The sequence below is a fragment of the Narcine bancroftii genome, chromosome 12 (assembly GCF_036971445.1).
Source record: "Narcine bancroftii isolate sNarBan1 chromosome 12, sNarBan1.hap1, whole genome shotgun sequence".
Lineage (NCBI taxonomy): Eukaryota > Metazoa > Chordata > Chondrichthyes > Torpediniformes > Narcinidae > Narcine > Narcine bancroftii.
The window spans coordinates 74,810,552-74,830,768 of record NC_091480.1 but is presented as its reverse complement, the minus strand read 5'-3'; the positions used below and the strand labels follow the sequence as shown (position 1 = coordinate 74,830,768).

The following is a 20,217-nucleotide window of genomic DNA, read 5'->3' as shown; positions in this document are numbered from 1 at the left end:
CACAACATACATTATATCTATTCATTAATTTGCTTTATCCCAACCATTGTTTGTTCTGCTTTTTAAAGTTGTTAACGAGTCATTATGTTCTTTTACTAACATTCATAAGGGCATCGATTTCTCAAATCAACGGAATCGTGTGTCAGGTTACAAACTGCATCATGCTCTTCCAAAAAAGGGGGATGATTCCCCATCTACAACAAGGTCATTGATCGGAAACTAATGAGTAAGAGTTGATGAATTGAATACTTCTGCATTGGTGCGATGTAACCTTTTTCATACATGAGTATGAATTAATTTCTCGATTACATTATTTCAATAGATACACGAGAGACTGCAGGTGCTAGAACCAGGGTGGGGGGATAGGTGTGTGGGGGGGGGGTGGGGGGGGGAGGGGTGGAAACGAGCTGCTGGAGAAACTCAGCGAATGGAGCAGTATCAGTGGATGGGAGTGGGGGAGCCGCGGGTCGAGCAGTATCAGTGAACAGGAGTGGGGGGGGGGGGGGCTGCGGATCGAGCAGTATCAGTGGACGGGAATGGGGGAGGCAGGGGGTCGAGCAGTATCAGTGGACGGGAGTGGGGGGCAGCGGGTCGAGCAGTATCAGTGGACGGGAGTGGGGGGGGGGCAGCGAGTCGAGCAGTATCAGTGAACAGGAGTGGGGGGGGCGCCTGCGGATCGAGCAGTATCAGTGGACGGGAATGGGGGAGGCAGGGGGTCGAGCAGTATCAGTGGACGGGAATGTGGGAGGCAGGGGGGTCGAGCAGTATCAGTGGACGGGAGTGGGGGGGCAGCGGGTCGAGCAGTATCAGTGGACGGGAGTGGGTGGGGGACAGCGGATGGAGCAGTATCAGTGGATGGGAGTAGTGGGGGAGGGTTCAGCGGGGTCGAGCAGTAGCAATGGATGGGACTGGTGGGAGGGTGCAGCGGGGTCGAGCAGTATCAGTGGACGGGAGTGGGGAGGCAGCGGGTCGAGCAGTATCAGTGGATGGGAGTGGTGGGGGGGTGCAGCGGGGTCGAGCAGTATCAGTGGACGGGAGTGGGGAGGCAGCGGGTCGAGCAGTATCAGTGGTGGGGGGAGGGTTCAGCGGGGTCGAGCAGTATCAATGGATGGGAGTGGTGGGGGGTGCAGAGGGGTAGAGCAGTATCAGTGGACGGGAGTGGGGTGGGGGGGACAGCGGGCCGAGCAATATTCGTGGACGGGGGTGGGGGGGGGGTGCAGTGAGTCGAGCAGTATCGGTAGGGTTTTTTTGTCCTTGGATATTATTTAAATATTTTGCTTGCTACCGTTTTTGGGAAATGGGGGTTGACGAAAACAATAAAACATTATCTGAAAAGGTCAATGCTCCATCAGGTGAATGATCTCTACTCCAAAGATTAACCTACATCTTCACTCTCCTGCAGTTAGAGCGGCTTCTATCTTTGATTGATTTAATTTTGATACTTGAGCTGCAGCGATATTAGTGGACAGCCCGAGCGCACCTCCACCCTTCCTCCCAATAATTTCACTGAGGAAGGGTTCCGAGCATCAATCTTAACATCTACGTTTCTTTCCTAATCTTCACGTCTCCTCTCAGTGACCGTCCACGACTGAAGGGAAGTATATGTTGATGCCTCCATCTTCTCCTTCGACTCCACAACGACGCGTTACCACCGTAATGGTGAAGAGGTCAACATCTTCCCCGACGATTTCCTTGTCCCTAAATTCCCACCCACTGCCATGCTTGCTTGCTTCCACCTGTCTCTGCCACTTCATTGCCTCCGTGGCTTTCAGGGTGGCTGCTACGAAGGAGCCAATTCAGCCCATCGAGTCATTTTTTTTTTAAATACAATCCAAATAATCCTCATGTCGCACAGGTCGAAATATTCTTCCCTTTCGGGTACACATGACCACACATCCCGGTATTTCAAAGACGCTTCCACGTTATTTTCCCCCTCCCCGTTCTCTCCCCCCACCTCGCGTACTCAAATTCTGTTGAAAAGACATTGATTTGAAACAGTCCCTCTGTTTCACACTCCACAGACTCTGCCTAATTGGCTAGATATTTTCAGCCTTTTTTGTTTTAGTAAAGACCACCTATTATATACTATATATAGGTTGACTTGCCTGGAGAAGAAAGTTGTACACTCTTTCTCTATTCATGAGACAATAGGCGATTTAATTCGCATATCCATTGACCTTCCTCCGCCCGGACACACTTCGGGTCCATCCTCTCCACCAGCACCGCCAGTTCCCAACACCTTCGTCCCAACAAGCGAGGTCGCTTTTTCGCTGTTCTGTACAATTCCTTTCCCGTCAAACCATCATAGTGGAAAGGGGCCATCGCGATCATGCCGGCCGAAAGGAAGAACGCTGGTCCACCCATCTCTCAGTTCTCAAAGCCCAGAGGGTTATAGAGTAGTGCAGCAGGGAAACAGGTCCTTCGGCCCACCCAGTTCATACCGGCCTTTTCACGCTTAACCCATGTTATTCTCCCCACGTCAATGCTTTCTCCCTAGATTCTACCGCTCACCCACACTCAGAACAATTTACTGCGGCCAGTCAACCCAAATAACCCTAATGCCACACGGCCCTGGAAAGAACATACAACACCCCACAGGGAGCACTGGAAGCGAGAACTGAACCCTGGTTTCTGGTTCTGCCATGGATTGAAACCCGATCTGGGATTCTGCATCAAGCTCGTGAGTCCGGGACCTCGTTGATTTTATGGCTTCACTCTGGCCAATTTTGGATACGCTTTTCCCCGTGTCCCGCCTATCACTCCCCCCATAAACTACCCCAAATGGATTCCACATTGAGGCAGATGGACAAACACAGTGTGTTGTGTCGAGGTATTTAATACTATAATACAGAGGAAATACGGACGCCTCTTTATTGTAATTGGATCAGAAACAGTGGAAGTCAGGAGATCACGATCCATTCCTCATCGAAGGTCAAGAACTTCAAGTTTCTGGATGTCAACATCTCCGAAAATCTGTCCTGGAGCCTCCACGTCGATATTATCACGCTCCCAGTGGCTCTACTTTGTGAGGTGTTTGAGGAGATACTGTATGACACCGAGGAGTCTCAACCACAGGATGGTTGCATCACTGCCTGGTAGGGAGGCGCCAACTCTCAGGACAAGAATAAACTCCAGAGGGTTGTTAACTCGGCCTGCGACATCACAGGCACCAGACTTCACTCCATCGAGGACATCGACATGAGGTGGAGTCTTTAAAAAGTAGTCTCTATCCTCAAAGACCCCCACCACCCAGTCCATGCCCTCTTCATTCTGATACCATTGGGAAAAGGGTACAGGAGCCTCAGCGGCACAAGGACAGTTTCTTCCCCCCCTCCCCCTCAGATTCCTGAATGATCAAAGAACTACAAACACTGCCTCACTTTGACTTTTTTTGCACTGTGGTTTATATAAATGTCTGCATTTTATATCAACGAATTTCGAGACTTGTTCATGGCAATAAATTCTGATTCTGAACAACAATCTCCAAAAGGCAGCCATCTAATTGACTAAGATTAATGGCTCACATGATAGAGGATTTAGGGGATATGGGGAGAAGGCAGGTAGGTGGAGTTAGGTCATAAATTAGATCAGCCATGATCTTATTGAATGGCGGAGCAGGCTGGATGAGCCATTTTTGGCCTACTCCTGTTCCTCCTTCCTATGTTCCTATGGACATTGAATGCCCTCTATTCGCCATTGAGCGCGAATCCACTACTCCTTTGGTGCGAATGCGACAAGTTCAAAAGGATACAAGAGCCACGTTAAGGATAATACAGTTCACACCTGCTTCTACAGGTGTACCATGGTGGGCATTCTGGCTGGTTGCATCACTGTCTGGCGTGGAGGAGCCGAGTCTCAGGACAAGAATAAATTCCAGAGGGTTGTTAACTCGGCCTGCCACAACACAGGCACCAGACTTCACTCCATCGAGAACATCTACAAGGCAGTGTCTTTAAAAAGCAGCCTCTATCCTCAAAGATCCCCACTACCCAGGCCACACCCTCTTCACTCCGCTACCATCGGGATAAAGATACGGGAGCCTAAAGACGAGCACTCAGCGGCACAAGGGCAGCTTCTTCCCCGCTGCCATCAGATTCCTGAATAATCACTGAACCAATGTCTTACATTTCGTGCACTGTTTCTTTATATTTATTTATTGTTTCAAAAGTGAATGTTTGCACTTTAAAACACCCCAAAACACCGATTTTCGTGACTTGTTCATGACAATAAATTCTGATTCTTTTTTCCGTAAAAATCTACAAAATCATTCGATGGTGGGGCTGGTCTTTGTGGCGATTTCAGATGGAGCTGTTTTAATGTGATATCGGCAGGTATTCAGGAAAAAAAAATACATAAAAACTCCAGATGCTGAAATCTTGAACAAACAATGAGAAAGTCAACGGGCCAGGCAGCATCAGTGGGTAGAAATGTGCAGTCAATGTTTAGTGTCGGGACACTTTATCAAGATGTTCAGGAATTGAATGAGTTGAAAACATTATCTTAAACACTGATTCTATCGTGAAACCTTTGCCGTTCTTCTTTCTCCCAGCCTCCATCTAAAAAAATAAGGATTATTGCCTGAATTTGCAATATCAAATTGGAGTCCAACGAATCTTTCCCTCCGACCACCAGACCGGGGGGGGGGGGGGGCTGCAGGTGCTGGAATGTGGAGCCCCAACAATTGGCTGGAGGAACTCAGCAGGTCAAGCAGGGCCAGTGGGAGAGAAAAAAAAACAACATTCAGGGTTTTGCCGAAGCGGCAACAATCCTTTATTTCTGCCACACAGATGCTGTTCGTCCGGCTGATTCTTCCAGGAGATTCTCAGCTGGTCAGTGTACTTTATATTGCCTGAATTTCAGTGTACTTTATATTGCCTGAATACATATCCAATGTGTCGGGCCCTTCCCAAGACACAAGGTTTCTACAGACTTTCGTATTTTACTCCGCCAGATTATTTGTTGTTCCATTATGCCGAGAGAGTTTTTGTGATACGTTTGCAGGGTGTCTCTCAAGATTCTTCACGATTAAGTGAATGAGATTGGACAGCATCTCTAGACGCTCTTTATGAAAAGAAAACGCGCCCTTAACGTGTAGCGGGACGCCAGACAAGGTCATCAGATCTGTGTCAGGTTGTTAGAGCGAGAACATAAGGTGAGACAGGAGACGGCAGATGCCGGGATCTGGGGAAATAACAAACTCTTGACGGGTCTCAAGAGGTCGAGCAGTATCTGTGGGGGAAGGAATATTCCTGGTGAATAATGCACATCGATGGGCAAATAAAGGCTCCTCATGTGAGGCGAGGGTGGCGTTCACGGTTGCACTATGAATATTAAAATTAACATCAAAGACGCGCCCTCCTCCCGATGTTAGTTGGAGGTTATGGCTGCGGGCTTTTTCCCCTCCGAGGTTGTACTTTGGTGTCGAGTCATTGGTTGGGTGGAGCCAGCGACCGATCGGCAGTCAAAAAAAGAGCAACTCGTCCAACACAACCAGTCCAGAAGAAAGAGAAAGGTACGGAGGGCAGTTCGGAAAGTGCTCCGCCGTCACCGGTAGCCCGCTGCCTCTCCGTGTTTGCCGGCACCGGGAGAAATACCCTCGATGCCCTGATCGCCTGCGGAACGAGGCGTCACTTCGGGAGAAGAGGCTTGCGTCGGTGACACTGAGTGTGTGTGAGAGAGAGAGAGGGCCGCGAGAATTCCCTTCGCCGGCGACGCAGCAGGTAGGTGACAACTTCGTCCATTGTAGCGGCTGGGACCCTCGGCGAGGACACCGCGAATCCTGCACCTCTTCCTGAGTGCAAGGGCTGACGCCGGGACACAGTAATGCCGCTCTCACCCTGCCAGGTAAGGCCATTCCTCAGGTGTGCGGCTGGACGGATCAGGACGATGGAAGCAGCAGGAAGTGCTTTAAATTATTTTTAAATGCGTCTATGTTCGCTCCTGAAGCGCCACCGCCACTGCGGGATTCCTGCCTAAAATTCCAACTCGTCTATCACGCTAGGTTTTCATCATTCTTTTAAGAATAAAAAGCAAAATCTTGCATTTCTGCAACCTGCGGGATTACAAAGCCGTGAAAGATTCATTTGGGTAATGCAGAAAACAATGATACCTAGATCAGGAAATGAATGGAGAGGGCGGTGAGTGTCAGTTCAGAATTTGACCTTTTATCTGAACGTTTGGAAACGTAGTGAGGGATCTGCCAATTCGTCACTTTGCCCATGACTAATTCAGGCTTGTAGCGACCGCAGCGAAGAGATGTTGAAACCGTGTCGAGCGTGCCCTAGTCCATCAATACCTTGATGAAGTGCTCAGGCCCGAAACATTGGTTACATCTTTGCTACATAAACTGTTTGACCTGCTGAGTTTCTCCAGCATTTTTTTTTTAACTTCAGTCACGGTGTCTGTAGAGTTTCGTGTCTTACTTTCATCAGTGATTCTAATCATACCACAGGTGACGTGAATTCACTGCTTTTTAAATGATTCACGGCTTCACCTGGAACTCACTGCTTCCCTAACAAGACTTACAAAATATTTATCCCCGCTAATACAGGCAGTTTTATTAGAGCAGAGGTTTCTACCATCGACACCGCCATTCGATAAGTTGTGGCTGATCTGACCGTGAAATAGGGCTCGGGCTCGAAACATTGCCAATTTATCTTTGCTGAAAAGACCAGCATCCTGGTGTGTTTTTACTACAATCACAGCTTCTGCAGACTTTCGTGTATCACTCAGCTCCATCTTCCTGCCTTTTCCCTATAGCCTTTAATTCCGGCACTGCGCAAAAATCTACTGGCATCTTAAATCTAACTCATAATTCTCTGCTTCCTTGGGCAGAGAATTCCACAGATTCACCACTCTCCTGGTGGGGGGGGGGGGGGGGTGAGAGTTCCTCCTCATCTCCATTGTTCCCCTCATCTTGAGGCTCTGTCCCATACCTACCAGTGGAAACAACCTTCCTGTCTGCATCTTCATTTCAGCGAGACATCTCTCCTCATCTGAAATCAGCCTGGTGAACCTCCTCTGCATCGCCGCTAAAATCAGATCTTTTCTCATTTGACTTTCGACTTCCCGTCCCAGATGGTGGCCAGGCTGGTGAAATCCGTATTTAGGTTACGGAAGAAGAAGGATCATTTGTTTTGTAAGAAGACGTAGTGTTAATCCGAATTCTTTGCCGCTCTCGGACCCACGATCTTGAAACAAAAGAAACGAGTCTGTGAAGGAGCGTGAGACTCGTTTGTGTCCTTCGTGGCGAATTCTCAACAGTGGTTCGGGGAGCTGAAATAGGTATCTTGTTAAGGATGCGGCCTTAAATTAATACCTGCGCAGTAGATTATAGCAACTCCGGTCTCTGTCGCTTTTTGCTTCAGACGCAATGTCCGCTATTTTTTGCGTTATGCTTTTAAAATCTCTTTCGTGAGTCCTGCAACCAATTGTCCCCTTCACCCTTCCCAATGTGCTTGGAGGGGTATCTCAAGAGATTGGACTAAAGATCGTTGGTTACATTCCATGTGGGACACTGAATATCGCATAACATTCTATCTTTCTCTTTAACCTAATATTTGAAAGTCAAGAAATACTTATTTATTTCCTGCCGAGTTTAAAGTAAAATAAATACGAATATCTATAGCTAGGTTCTTGTATGGGGAGTAGGATTTGAGTTACACGGAGAGGTTAAACAGGCGAGGACTGTAGAAGATTGAGGGGTGATTTGATAGAGTTTTTTTTAATTGAGGGGGACAGATAGATTCAATGTGGACAGGCGTTTTCTATTGAGAGTTGGGGAGATTCAAACAAAAGGACATGGATTGAGATTGAAGGGGAGGGGGGGGGGGAAGATGAGAGGGAATTTCTTCACTCCGAAGGTGGTGGGAGTGTGGAATGAGCTTCCGCCCGAAGTGATTGAGTGGAGGGTGATGGGCCCGGTGCGGGCCAATGGGACGAGGTGGGAGAAGGTGTTCGGCATGGACTAGAAGGGCCGAACTGGCCTGATTCTGTGCTGTAATTGTTACATGATCACACACTAAAACTTCCTCGGTGTAAATTACATCCTTCCTGGATCGAGGCGTGAGGTTTTTGAAGTGCGAGTGATCAATATATGTTCCAAAACAAACCACTTTCAAATTGTCAGCACATAATATTGAAACGTCGCTGTGTTTTGTTGATTTTTTGAATGTACTTGAATGACAAATGCCGTGGTAGAATATTGGCGACGAGTAGTTGATTCAAAAATAAGGTATTTCGGGTCACTTGAAGTAAGGAGTTCTCGGTAATGCCCCTGCAACGCGTGGTGGCCGTTAGCAATTATTCAAGCAGTCATTTTTTTTAAAAAAGAAACAAACGTCTGTAAAATTAAAATAAGTAAAAACAACGTTGGAGAAACTCAACAGGTCCAACAGTGTACATGCAGCAAAGCCCATACACTCACTGTTGGACCTGCTGAGTTTCTCCAACGTTGTGTTTTTACTCGAGTCGCTGCAGCCTTCAGTCCTTCACTCCGCCTGTTAAATTAATACTGGTCTTCAGAATCACCACACAGGGCAAATACGCTAGTTAAATACCACATCTATCAACAATGCGACGATCCAGGTGAAGTGAAACAAGATTGGAGATTAAGAGTGAAATCACAAAATGCTGGAAAAACTCAGTGTCCTTTATGTAGCAAAGGGAACCGATGTTTCGAGCTTCATCAAGGTTCGACCTGCTGAGCTTCTCCAGCAATTTGTGTTTTTCCTTCAACCACACTTGCCAGTTATGAGACCCCTCTGTAAAAGAGACACTCGTTCACCGGGCTTTTGGATTGGATTTGAGATTCTTTCTCTTTCCGATATCCCGTTTGTATTGTCCGAATACCCTGGGATAAAATCTGGGAGTTTCAGAGCAAGGAAACAGCCAGGATCTCCCGGCCCGCCGAGCTCTCACCGACTATCAGACTCCAATTCCATCTTGTTCGAAGTGAACAAAGAGAAGCTAGTGGGGACGCAACGAGTCAGGGCAGGCGAGTGGAAGCAAAACGTTGTCTCTCCATGGGAGCCCGCTGGGTGTGTCTCCACCCCCCGCCACCTTCTCAGTGTTTGCCGCTGAACTTCATGTGCTTCTCAATTTTTCACACAGACTTAGTTCGTTGATCGCGATGACTTGAAATGATTAAAACTTGACCTCGAAATCCTACTGCCGAAGAGAAAGGGTTGATCATTCTTTCTGAATCCGGCTCAGAGGGGTAGCTCCAACTCCAATCTTGGACTGCCCGTGTAGAGTTTGCCCGTGTCGTGTGTCTCCCCCCACCCCGTGACCAAGTTTCCTTCCACATCCCAAAGGTACGCGGGTTGGGAGGTGAACTGGCCACTGTAAAATGCCCTTCGAGACTGTGGCAGAACTTTTGAGGAGTTGATGGAACGTGATTTTATTTTACCCTTTCTATTTATTAACTTTTTTTCTGTCATGTGGTGGTAATTTAAGGTATAGAATTGATGTGGAGGAAATGTGTTTTTACTTCAATCACAGTGTCTGCAGACTTTCGTGTTTTACTAGTGAGAGAATTGTAATGTTTATGAGCTGAGACAGATTTAACAGACTGAAATGCCTTCCTTTCATATCAGGAGAACTTTACAGCACAGTTCAGGCCCTTCAGCCCACAATGTTTTGTTGACCCACAACCCGCCACATCAATGTCTGAATTGATACACTCTTTTGAATGTCCCTATTGAACCCAAGTTCAAACAAAAAGTAGTCAAGAAATACTAAACTCCGGGGAAGAGAACATTTTGGAAGACTGGTCAATGGTGTTTCTCCACATTTCTTCACCCATAGGAAAACAAGCCCCTTCTCAGTCCATCAACGGAATCTTTTATTTTGGTTGAAATTTTTCTTTAAAAATCTCGGTTTGTTTTTGTCGTCAAATTTACAACCTTGTTTAGGGATAAACAAGAAATCTGCAGATGCTGGGGTTGACTACAGTATATAAAAGTGATTTAGAAACTCAGCAGGTCATGCAGCATCCATAGAAAGTAAAAGGCAGTTTATGTTTTGGGCCTGGCCCCTTCTTCAGCAGGAGCTGATAATCAGGCAGACTCTCCAATAAGAAGTTGGGTGGGTGGGGAAGGGGAGGAGCACAGAGAGCAGGTAATAGGTGACTACAGGTAAGAAAGGGAGGAGCTGAGAGGTGATGGGGAAAGGGACAGGTAATTAAGATAGGTGCTCTCTGATAGGTCAAGTCAGGGAAGGGGATGGAAACTGAGGAAGGGAGCCAGAGGAATGAGGGAAAGAGAGAAACCAAGGTGGGGGGGGGGGTGGTTAAAGGATAATGGAGGTTGATATTGATGGTGTCTGGTTAGAAACTGCTGTTTTTCCTCCAATTTACAATTGGCCTCAACCTGGCAGTGCAGGAGGCCATGGACAGACATGTCAGTGTGGCAATGGGGCATGGAATTGAAGTTGTTGGCCTTGTTTTACATGTTACTTGTTGATTATATCAGTAATATTTGTCTTTACACTTCACCATGACCACCTACAACATACCCATGGACCACCAGTGGTCTGTGGACAGCAGGTTGAGAAGTACAGCTCAGCAAGGTTCATCTTTCCAGCTTTGTTATGTAGAAAGCAGAGACTGAGTTGTGATTGGTGGGATGCATTATGTTTACTAGCCTTTTATGAAACACTCTATTCAATTACTATGAAATGAAAGATAAAATGAACAACACTTTCCGGTCGGTGCTGGAAAGAACAGCTTAGGGACAGGCCCTTCCTTCAAGTTCAAGTTTATTGTCCAATATTCTAAGGTGTAATAAGAAAGTTATTTTGATTGCAATATCTGGACTGAACATGATGGCAAATTGGCATGATTCCCATCCCTCCAAACCCTGAATTCCATGTGTCTATCTACTGTAGTAGCCTACAGTAGTACACTACTGGCTCTCAGCCCTACCACCACAGTGTGTTCCAGGATCCTCAAACTCTCTATGTAATATACATGCCCTGCTCATCTCCTTTAAACTTTCTCCCACTCATCGTAAATGAATGTCCTCTAGTATTTGACATTTTTACCCTGAAAGAAAAATTCTGACTGTAATGCTAAAGATAATGAATTTATTGTCACATGCATTGTACAACGAGCAAATGCACCAGAATTCTTACTTGCTACAATTAAACAGATACTTGTCAAAACACCTACAAATAACTTTTAAAACTATAAAAGTATATTTAATTGAATTCAAATGAGAAAATAAATACAAAAATAGATAGATAAATAGGGTTATCCTAGTTCAAAAAAGGTGACTTTGCAATTGTCTGATTAGTTTAACAAAGAGAGGTTCAAGAGCCTGATAGCTGTTGGAAGGAAACTGTTCTTGAACCTAGAGGTCCTGCTTTTCAGGCTTCTGTACCTTCTGCCGAAATGTAGGAGTAAGAAGAGATTGTGACCAGGGTGATGAGGGTCTTTTATGATATTAGCTGCCTTTTTGTATATGCCTCATATTATTTTAGAGGCCTCTATCAGGTCTATCCTCAGCCTCTGTCACTCCAGAAACAACAACCCAAGTTTGTCCACCCTCTCTTTATAGCTCATACCCTCGAATCCAGGCAGCAACCTGTTAATCTATTCCATACTCTTTCCGAAGCCTACATGTCCTACCTGTAATGGGGCAATCATAAATGCACATAATGCTCCAGGTGTGACCTAACCTAAATTTTACATAGTTGTCACATGACTTCCTTGCTATAATACCTAAGCATGCCTTATGCCTTCTTTCCCACCTTGTCTACTGGCATGGCCATATAGCCTGAAAATCCTCTCTCCACAGATGCTGCCCTGCTAAATGTTCTGTGCTGTTTACTTATGTACAATGAATATCAATTATTTCCTTCCTATTCATTTATTTCCTCCAGTTTCACAAATGCATCCCTTCCTGCTAGTGAATGAATACCCCTTGTAAGGGCAGTCAGTGAGATGGCAGATAAAACAATGGGTTAAATTTAGATTTAATAGTTTGCAGAGAAACTCAGATTTGAGAATTTACTCATTTTATTAATCTTGACCTAAAACATCTCTGAATACATTGCTGGGAAATCTGAGATTCCTGCAAGTCACATTTGAATCAGTTGGCTTTAATTCATGGAATCAGGTACACATTGATATGGTCATACAGTGGTGACCTAACTGAACCAATGATCCAGATGTTTGGACCATATGTTCAAATGCCAGTGGAAATAAATTTGAAATAAAAAGCAAGCACCAATAATAATGACTATGAAATTGACTTAGTTGAGAAGGAAATGATACCATATTTATCCTGTCCTTCGGTGACTCCTGGGGCATTGCTGAGTGGTTGATTTTTAAAATGCCCTGTGAAATGTCAGGCCACTAACTTTAAGGGTATTTCAGAGTGGACAACAAATAATGCTTTGTTTGAAACTCTGATCTGGTGAAAGGATAAAATCATAGCCCTAGTTTTAATTCCATTATGTACTTGGTCATGATTGTTAGTATTGATTGCTCTGGTCTGGGTGTTCTAATTCCTTCCCACGTCACAATTATATGCTGGTTGATCAGTTAATTACCCCTGGTGGAAGCAAGTGGTAGAATGGGGGAGGGGGAGTTGATAGAAGGTAGAGGTGTGGAAAATACAATGGGAATAGGGTCGGATTACTGGGTGGGTGATTGATGATTGTGGTGACGTGATGAGCAGAGGGCCTGTATCTATGTTGTATGACTCTGTAGCTCTGTGACTCTCCACAGGTTCAATACATCTGAGGTTCTGTCAACACTATGGTAACGCATGTCATTTATCTCATAGATGGCATGCAGCTGCAGAGAGTTGTGAAAGAACCACATTCTTCCTGTGACATGTCTGCAATTTCATTGATTAACTGGTGCGCTATTATAAATTTGACAAGTTTAATGACTAGCTTGGCTTGTTTTCTTCCTCACTGCCTCAGCAAGAATTGTCCTGTATCCGCATTAACATTTCCTTTCTTTTGCAGTCGGCATCGACTCCTGTTGGAGATTGTCTTGGCAATGCAAACTGCCACGTGGAGTAGCATCGGGGAGCAATCAACCTCACCTCTTACTTCTGGCTTCAACTCTTGGAAGTCGACAGCGCTCCCCAAGAATTTGGGTGCAGCCACGTCTGGCAGCAGTGCCTTCACCCCCTCAAACACTGCTCCCAACTTTTCTTTTAACAACAAGTATGCCTTGCTCAATGGGCCAATTTTAAAGACTGAGGATTGTGGTCAGTTCAAACCCAACCTCCAGTCAACGGTTGAATATTTTTCCAATCCCTTGCACCACCCACGTGTTGACATGGCTCACTATCATGACTCCTGGTTTAGACCATCTCACCAAGGTAGCCCTGCTGAGGATGGGGGTCTCTCAGCCACCTGGTGGGACCTACATGCTGGCTCAAGCTGGATGGACCTGCAGAACACACCGGCTGGTCTTCAAAGTTCTACCCATCCAGCTGGCCTTCAGCATTCTCTGGGAAACTATGGATCTGAGCACCAGATCTGTGGCCCTCCAACTCACCTGTTGCAGGCAAACCAAGTTATGGTTAACCAAGATGGATATAAGCAACCTGAGCCTGTCCAGGAGCCCCTGGTCTTGAATCAGACGATGGATGGAGTCCCTCGGCCAAAAAGTGCAAGGCGGTCATTGTCTCGAAGTTCGGGGCAGGGGAACTGCCGTTGTCCCAATTGCTTAGAGACAGAGCGACTAGGGACATCAGTGGAAGGCAGCAACAAGAAGAAAGTCCTGCACAATTGCCACATTCCAGGGTGTGGGAAGGCCTATGTAAAGACCTCTCACCTCAAGGCCCACCTGAGGTGGCACAGTGGAGACCGGCCTTTTGTCTGTAACTGGCTCTTCTGTGGCAAGCGCTTCACCCGCTCCGATGAGCTCCAGCGACACCTTCAGACTCACACAGGCTCCAAGAGGTTCCTCTGCCCCGTCTGCAACCGGGTCTTCATGAGGACCGACCATCTCACCAAGCACATGAAGACACATGGAGAGACCAGCCAGGTGGGCACCAAAGAACCTGGCAGAGAGGGCAGCAAATACCTCTCACTACCTGGGCCACCCCAATCCCCAGGGGCAATGCAGAGAGACTGTGAGGGGAAGGGGGTCAGCGATGGACAAAACTGAGAAACTGCATATTTGTTCATTGCAAAGTTAACATATTGTTAGTGTGTGAAATAGTTGCACTTGCTAAACGCTGTATATTTTTTAATAAACTCCGAAGGAAATTCAACATTCATAGGAAAGGTCACACTTCTCCAATTGGTTTTTGCATTGCTAAAAAGGCACTAGAAAGGTTGAGTATAAATCTATTTTACATTATTTATAAAACTGAGAACCAGAGAAAAGTTACAGCGAAGAAAGAGACCACTCATCCAGCTGTTCCTGTGCATGTCCCTCTAACCTGCCCTCACCTCACAGCCCAGCATTTTACTCCCTTTCAAGCCTTATGCAGTTCCTTTAGAAGTACAGATCGAGTGCCCCTTATCCAAAATGCCTGGGACCAGAAGTGTTTCAGATTTTGGATTTTTTTCTATTTTGGAATAATGCGTTTAATAATGTGAATAATGTTTTGTACTTATACCAAAAAAAACGACCTCTGCTTACAAAAGATGACAAATGCAGCACCAAATACTAGAAATAATGCTGGATGGCAAAACACAGTGATTGATGCTCGTAGGTCTGGTGGTGACGATGGTTGGTAGAAAACTGGCGCCTACTTGTGGTGTCATGTTGGCGCTCAAAAAGTTTTGGATTTTGGAACTTCGGAAAAGAGGTGCTCGACCTGTAATGCATTTCTCATTTCATTAGCTAAAAATATTCTTCCATGTTTCACTTTTGCTTTTTATTTTGTGGTAGTCATCTTCAATCTATGTGCCTTAACCCTTCTGTTAATGGGAATGATTTCTCTCCATCTGCTCTGACTAGACCATTTTTGTTATCTTGACCAGATCTTCTCATCTGTTGCAAGAACACCCCAGGCTATTCACAGTTTAGAATAAAGTCTGCAGATGTTGAGCTTGCGTGATGAAGGGCCCAGGCCTGAAACATTGGTTTCTCTTTGCATTGTGCCACACTTCCAACTTTAGTCCTATACACCCAAGTCCAAACTCTCTACTTCAATGAAAAGAATTGTACTTTAAAGGAAGGAAAATACAGTATTAAACTAGGATGTTGCCCGGATTCAGGAACTGAGTTTCAGGGAAAGGTTAAACGGGTTCCCTGAACCGTGGAAGAATGAGGGGAGATTTGATTGAGGTATACAAAATTGTAAGGGGTGTAGCTGGAGTAAATGCAAGTAGGCTTTTTCCATTGAGGTTAGTTGAGATACAAACCAGAGGTCATGGGTTAAGGGCAAAGGGGGAAAAGTTTAGGGGGAGCATCTTCACGCAGAGAGTAGTAAGCATGTGGAACAAGCTGCCAGGTGAAGTGGTGAATGTGGTCTCAATTTTCACATTTAAGAAAAATTTGGACAGGTACATGGACGGGAGGGGTATGGATTAGGTGCCGGTCAGTGGGACTAGGCAGGATAATAGTTTGGAACAGACTGGAAGGGCTGAAGGGCCTGTTTTTTTGTGCTGTTATATTCAATGATTCCAAACCTCCTGAAATGTCTGTGCCCCAGTGAAAATCATTCCAGTGTCAACTTTCTCCCCATCAGTCTCTATCTCGGATTCATCTGAAAAATTGAATTTCTCAATGTCTTTTATGTCTCCTGTCGAGAAAAGAATTTGCCAAAAACGTTATTTCATGAAGTATTCCCATTCCCCCCCACCCCCCCCATTCCCCCTGCCACTCCCTCCTTGCCTTGCTGGGGTGTTTCCTCTCAAACCTCAAAATATCAATTAACCCATTAAAGATACTTTCACTCAAAGAGATTGGAGACAACCATAATCCTGACATTTTTATAAAGTGGGCTATTTTGAATAGGACAACTGGCTCTAGGAATAAATTACATGAGACTGAGAAATGCTGCAGTGGAGGAGTGCACTTTTGTGGCCAAGAAAATACATAGTCAACAGAAATTGCTCTGGATGATCGCCATCCTTGCTGCAATACTGACATAGATTAGAAAATGTACCGCACTGTCTTATTGAATGTTAATAATTCCTGCGCTTTGCAAACAGGTGCCACGTGCCGCATTGTTTTAGTTTAGGTGCTAAATGTAAAAATATATTTATCAAACTATTGCAAGGAGAACACCCCAGAGTATTCAAAGTTAAGAATAAAAGAGCAGATGGAGCTTCATGTTGCTCTTCTTCAGTGGAGGAAATATTCACACCATAACCAACACAACACGAGAAGGATTACTGCCATCACGTGTTCTAGCCTGGAGGTATTGCAAAGAGATTGATCAAACATCTTAAATATTTCTGAAGTGGAGTTTTTCCACATGTTGCAGATATTTTTTTGATCTATATGAAAGAAAACTGATTCACTTCACATCGTCCAGGCAATGATTAGATGGCAATAAATAAAATACTTGTGACTTTCGTTGTAACATAGGGTGCCTATAATCACCTCCAATGCACGCTGCAAAGTATACTACAGTAGCCCTGATAGCTTTTTTTTATAGTCAGCATCAAGTAGCGATATGGCAAGGCATTAATAGGTGAGAAGGCATTTACTTTCTGCCTTCCCATACACCAGAGAGTGTTGTGGCATAGAACGAAAGTGACTCATACACAGGCCACCATCCCAATCTTAGACAATTTTGTTTTTTGTTTAACAAAATCATTACGTCTCGTAGATTATGGTAGGAAGTAGGTTTGACAGGTATTTTTAAAACTACATTCTTAACATGCTTCTATTTTATTCCCTGGATATTAATGTAACTTTAATCATTTGCTTCCTGTGGAACTAGGTCCCATGGGAATGAAATGACAAAACAAGGCTCTCCAAACAATGTGAACTGTTGCAGAGTTTTCGATTGATGCATGGAAAATAATCAGAATCCAATGAAAGGAATTGGAGTGCTGGGATAGACACTGAAGTATTTAAATTAAAGATATATTTACATTAAAAATAATAGATATTTATCTTTTAATGTAAATTTTTGGAATAAATATTGTAGACTATTGCATATTTTTTGTCATTTCTCGGATTCTTACACTTGAGAAGATTACTCTTGATAGTAATTGCTGTGGGACATTGGTTGTTGCTAGTTGCAAGGTAATGAAAAATGAACAATGTTATTTAGTAATCACAGGGGGAAAATTAATCACTCCTTTCACTAACAGCCATAGTTCAAATAGCCAACTCTCAGCTTTAAACAGTTGGTCCTTTAAAAACCCTCTTGTTGTTAACACTGTCCTTTTTCTCCTTGTTAGAGCAACCTTGAATCTTGGCCTCCTTCACACAAAGTTCTGAAGATCCAGCCTCTCAGTATCAGAGTCTGATGCTTGTGTTTCTTGCAGTATATTCCCTTTTTTTTAAATCACTCCTTGGATTTAGGCATTACTGCCATGGACAGCATTTATTAACCTTCCTTGAACTCCCTTGAGAATTAGGTGGTGAAGATACTCCCAGAGAAAATCTAAGGTGGGATTTCCCATTAACCTGACAAAGTTCTATGAATAAGATGATGGAAAACAAGAGAAATATTGAAAATCAAACATTAAATATATCTGGAAATACAAACAGTTTCATTAGTTTCCTTAAAAAGAAGCAAAGGTTAACATTGCAGTCCTGAAATCTTCTTCCTCATCTGGACCTTAAACAGGGGTTCAGTGCTAAGTTTTTAGGTGCCAGAGCTGAAATGATCAAATATCCTAATGTTATGAGTGGTATTTTTCCCCCACCAGCCCCACCATCTCTCCCCATCCCTCACTACAACACCCGTTTCCGTAACATCCCCTGTATTCAGAATTCCGTCAGAACAAATCTAATAGAGGGGCATTAGAGTAACAGTGAGAGGGGGGAAGGGGGAACTGGTGTATCTACACAAAATAGCACCTATGGCAGGGATGGCCGATGCGTCAAACGGCGACAAGGAGCTCTCGCGAGACCCAGCCTTGGTGGTCGCCATGTTGTATTTGGCATTGGATAATTGAGAGCGAATGGTAGGATGAGGAAGGAGGACGAGTGTACTGGTCGTGGAAGAAACAGGCTCCTTGTATGTCCAGAATAGCAATCAGTGTGGGGAAAGGGGGGGCCATGAGGCCGTCCCTGCCTGTATTTAATATGCGGCCATTGTTAAATTCTCCACTAGTTAAAACTCCCCACTTGTTTATTTTGCCTTTCTTTACAGAAGTTCTGGAATGGTGCTCACGTGAGCTCCACCAGGACTGCACACATGCCAGCACCACCCTTTGTCAAAGTAATGAAGTTGTGGTTCATATTAGCATTTTACATCAACGTGCAACCGTGAATTCTTTCTTGCACTTCACAATCAAGGAGTGTTGTTGAATGTTCATGAGAGAAAATCATTTTGAACCAAATCTGGACCATGTTATGAACAGGACCAGTCCATTCAACTCACCTGGTTAAAGGTACGCTTCAGCTTCATGTGAGCAGGGGTGATCCCCTACCATCACTTAACAATATCAGCTCAAACCTTTGTTCCTCTGTCCTGTATGTGGGTCCTCTCAAAAATTGGTTGATTAATTCAATGTCTCCCTAAACCAACTCAACTTTCTGAATATATTATCCATAACACCAGTATGTAACAATGGTGAAACAATGCAGAACTCATGGAGGGGGTGGGGGGTGGGGAGATACAATTGTGCTCAACCAATGAGAAATAAATGCCATGTTTTAGTATAATTTTTTAATATTTCTATTGCATCACAAACTCATCCCTCAAAAAACTTTGTGCAAAAAGCATGATGTACTCTAATCCTGCTCGACAGTTCAAATATTGAAACATATATTAAAGTAAAATGTTCATTTGAACTCTTACGAACTTATGTCCTTTCAGAATTTGGTGGGCAGGCATTTGACTTGGGATGTGACATGACAAGAAGGCATGGAATCAATCTTCCATAGTACATGCGGTACCGAGTGTCGAATACTTAGACTAAGTATGGGGAACTGTTCACAATTCCACCCATAAAGAACCACAACCCAAGACAAATTTCTACCCTCCAGGAGTTTATGCTGTGAAATACATACGTAATAGGAAATTAATGCTGTGCCTTTTATTTAATTAACATTGTCTGAATACTTCATAGAAAAAGAAATAAAGATTTGTTTCCAAATATTTCATTTGACTCTGGTGTGATTTCTCAAGAGTACGGATTTAACAATATTGAACATAATACACAAAGTTCAGGTTTATTGTCAGACTACATCAATGACATCACATACAACCCTGAGATTTTTCTTCTTGCAGACCAGGCAGAATTTCTACTTATCAGTAGTACAAAAAAAACTTTATTCAAGTAAAGATACATATACAAAAGGGAGAAATGTAAACAGGCAGTGCAAGCAAACTATGCAAGTGGGGAAAGGGTCATTGATGCTGGGCAATGGAACCCATTCATCTCTCAACATCACAATTCTCACCAGCCTTTGCTCAAATACATGAAAAACACCTCTGAAGGATTCCACTGGTTCTAAGAAGCCAACTTTACAATGGCAAAAAAAATCATTTTTGTCTATAAGATGATTTGTCACAAAATAGCATAACCTCATTCACCAGATCTCCAAACTGGAATGACTTAAACAAAGTTTGCGATGTTGGGTGGATGAAAATGATACCTGACCTGGTTGTGGCTGAAGCTGAAACTGGGGACAGAAATATTCACTGCCCAGCAGGACCGACGCTAGACCCAACTATGAGCAGCACAACCCATTCATTAAGCTCTGTAGCTGTAATATCCATTGAGGCACTGACTTTCAAGTGACATAATTTGCAAGTAGTCTCTTAGGAACACTTCTAAACATAAAGGCATTTTAACAAAAGACCCTGTTGTTCTTATGCAGATACTCTTTCGTATGGCTTGCATCATTCTGCACAATATTAGAAGCAAACATGACAATATTTCACTGTGTTCCCCACAATTTTGAGAATCAACCAAGCAATGGGCCAGTAAAAACACAATGCTAGAGAAACAGTGCACTCTAAAGAGCAAAGAAAAAGGTACTTAACCAACATTTCACTTCTGCCCTTCATACAGATATGGAAGTGAGCCTGGGTGAGTACATGGTCATAGAGCTTGAGAACAGCAGGGATTACAAATGGGGAGCAGTGAGAGAGAATCCCACAG

The 20,217-nt window shown here is 44.3% G+C and overlaps 1 protein-coding gene across 2 annotated transcripts; it reads left to right on the top strand.

Moving 5' to 3' along the window:
• The first annotated feature begins 5,359 nt into the window (after positions 1-5,359).
• On the top strand, positions 5,360-19,072 carry LOC138747555 (transcription factor Sp6-like). 2 transcript variants are annotated; one of them, XM_069906874.1, is made up of 3 exons: positions 5,360-5,720; positions 12,979-14,011; positions 16,872-19,072. In XM_069906874.1, the coding sequence occupies exons 2-3, from the start codon at positions 13,013-13,015 to the stop codon at positions 16,884-16,886; spliced, it is 1,014 nt and encodes a 337-aa protein (XP_069762975.1). In that variant the 5' UTR covers positions 5,360-5,720; positions 12,979-13,012; the 3' UTR covers positions 16,887-19,072. The 2 variants fall into 2 exon arrangements, with proteins under 2 accessions (XP_069762975.1, XP_069762974.1); XM_069906873.1 differs by having other exon boundaries at positions 12,979-19,072.
• The last annotated feature ends 1,145 nt before the right edge of the window (positions 19,073-20,217 follow it).

Excerpts from the sequence above, each read along its gene's own strand:
- LOC138747555 (XM_069906873.1), top strand. The coding sequence starts at position 13,013 with ATGCAAACTGCCACGTGGAGTAGCATCGGGGAGCAATCAACCTCACCT.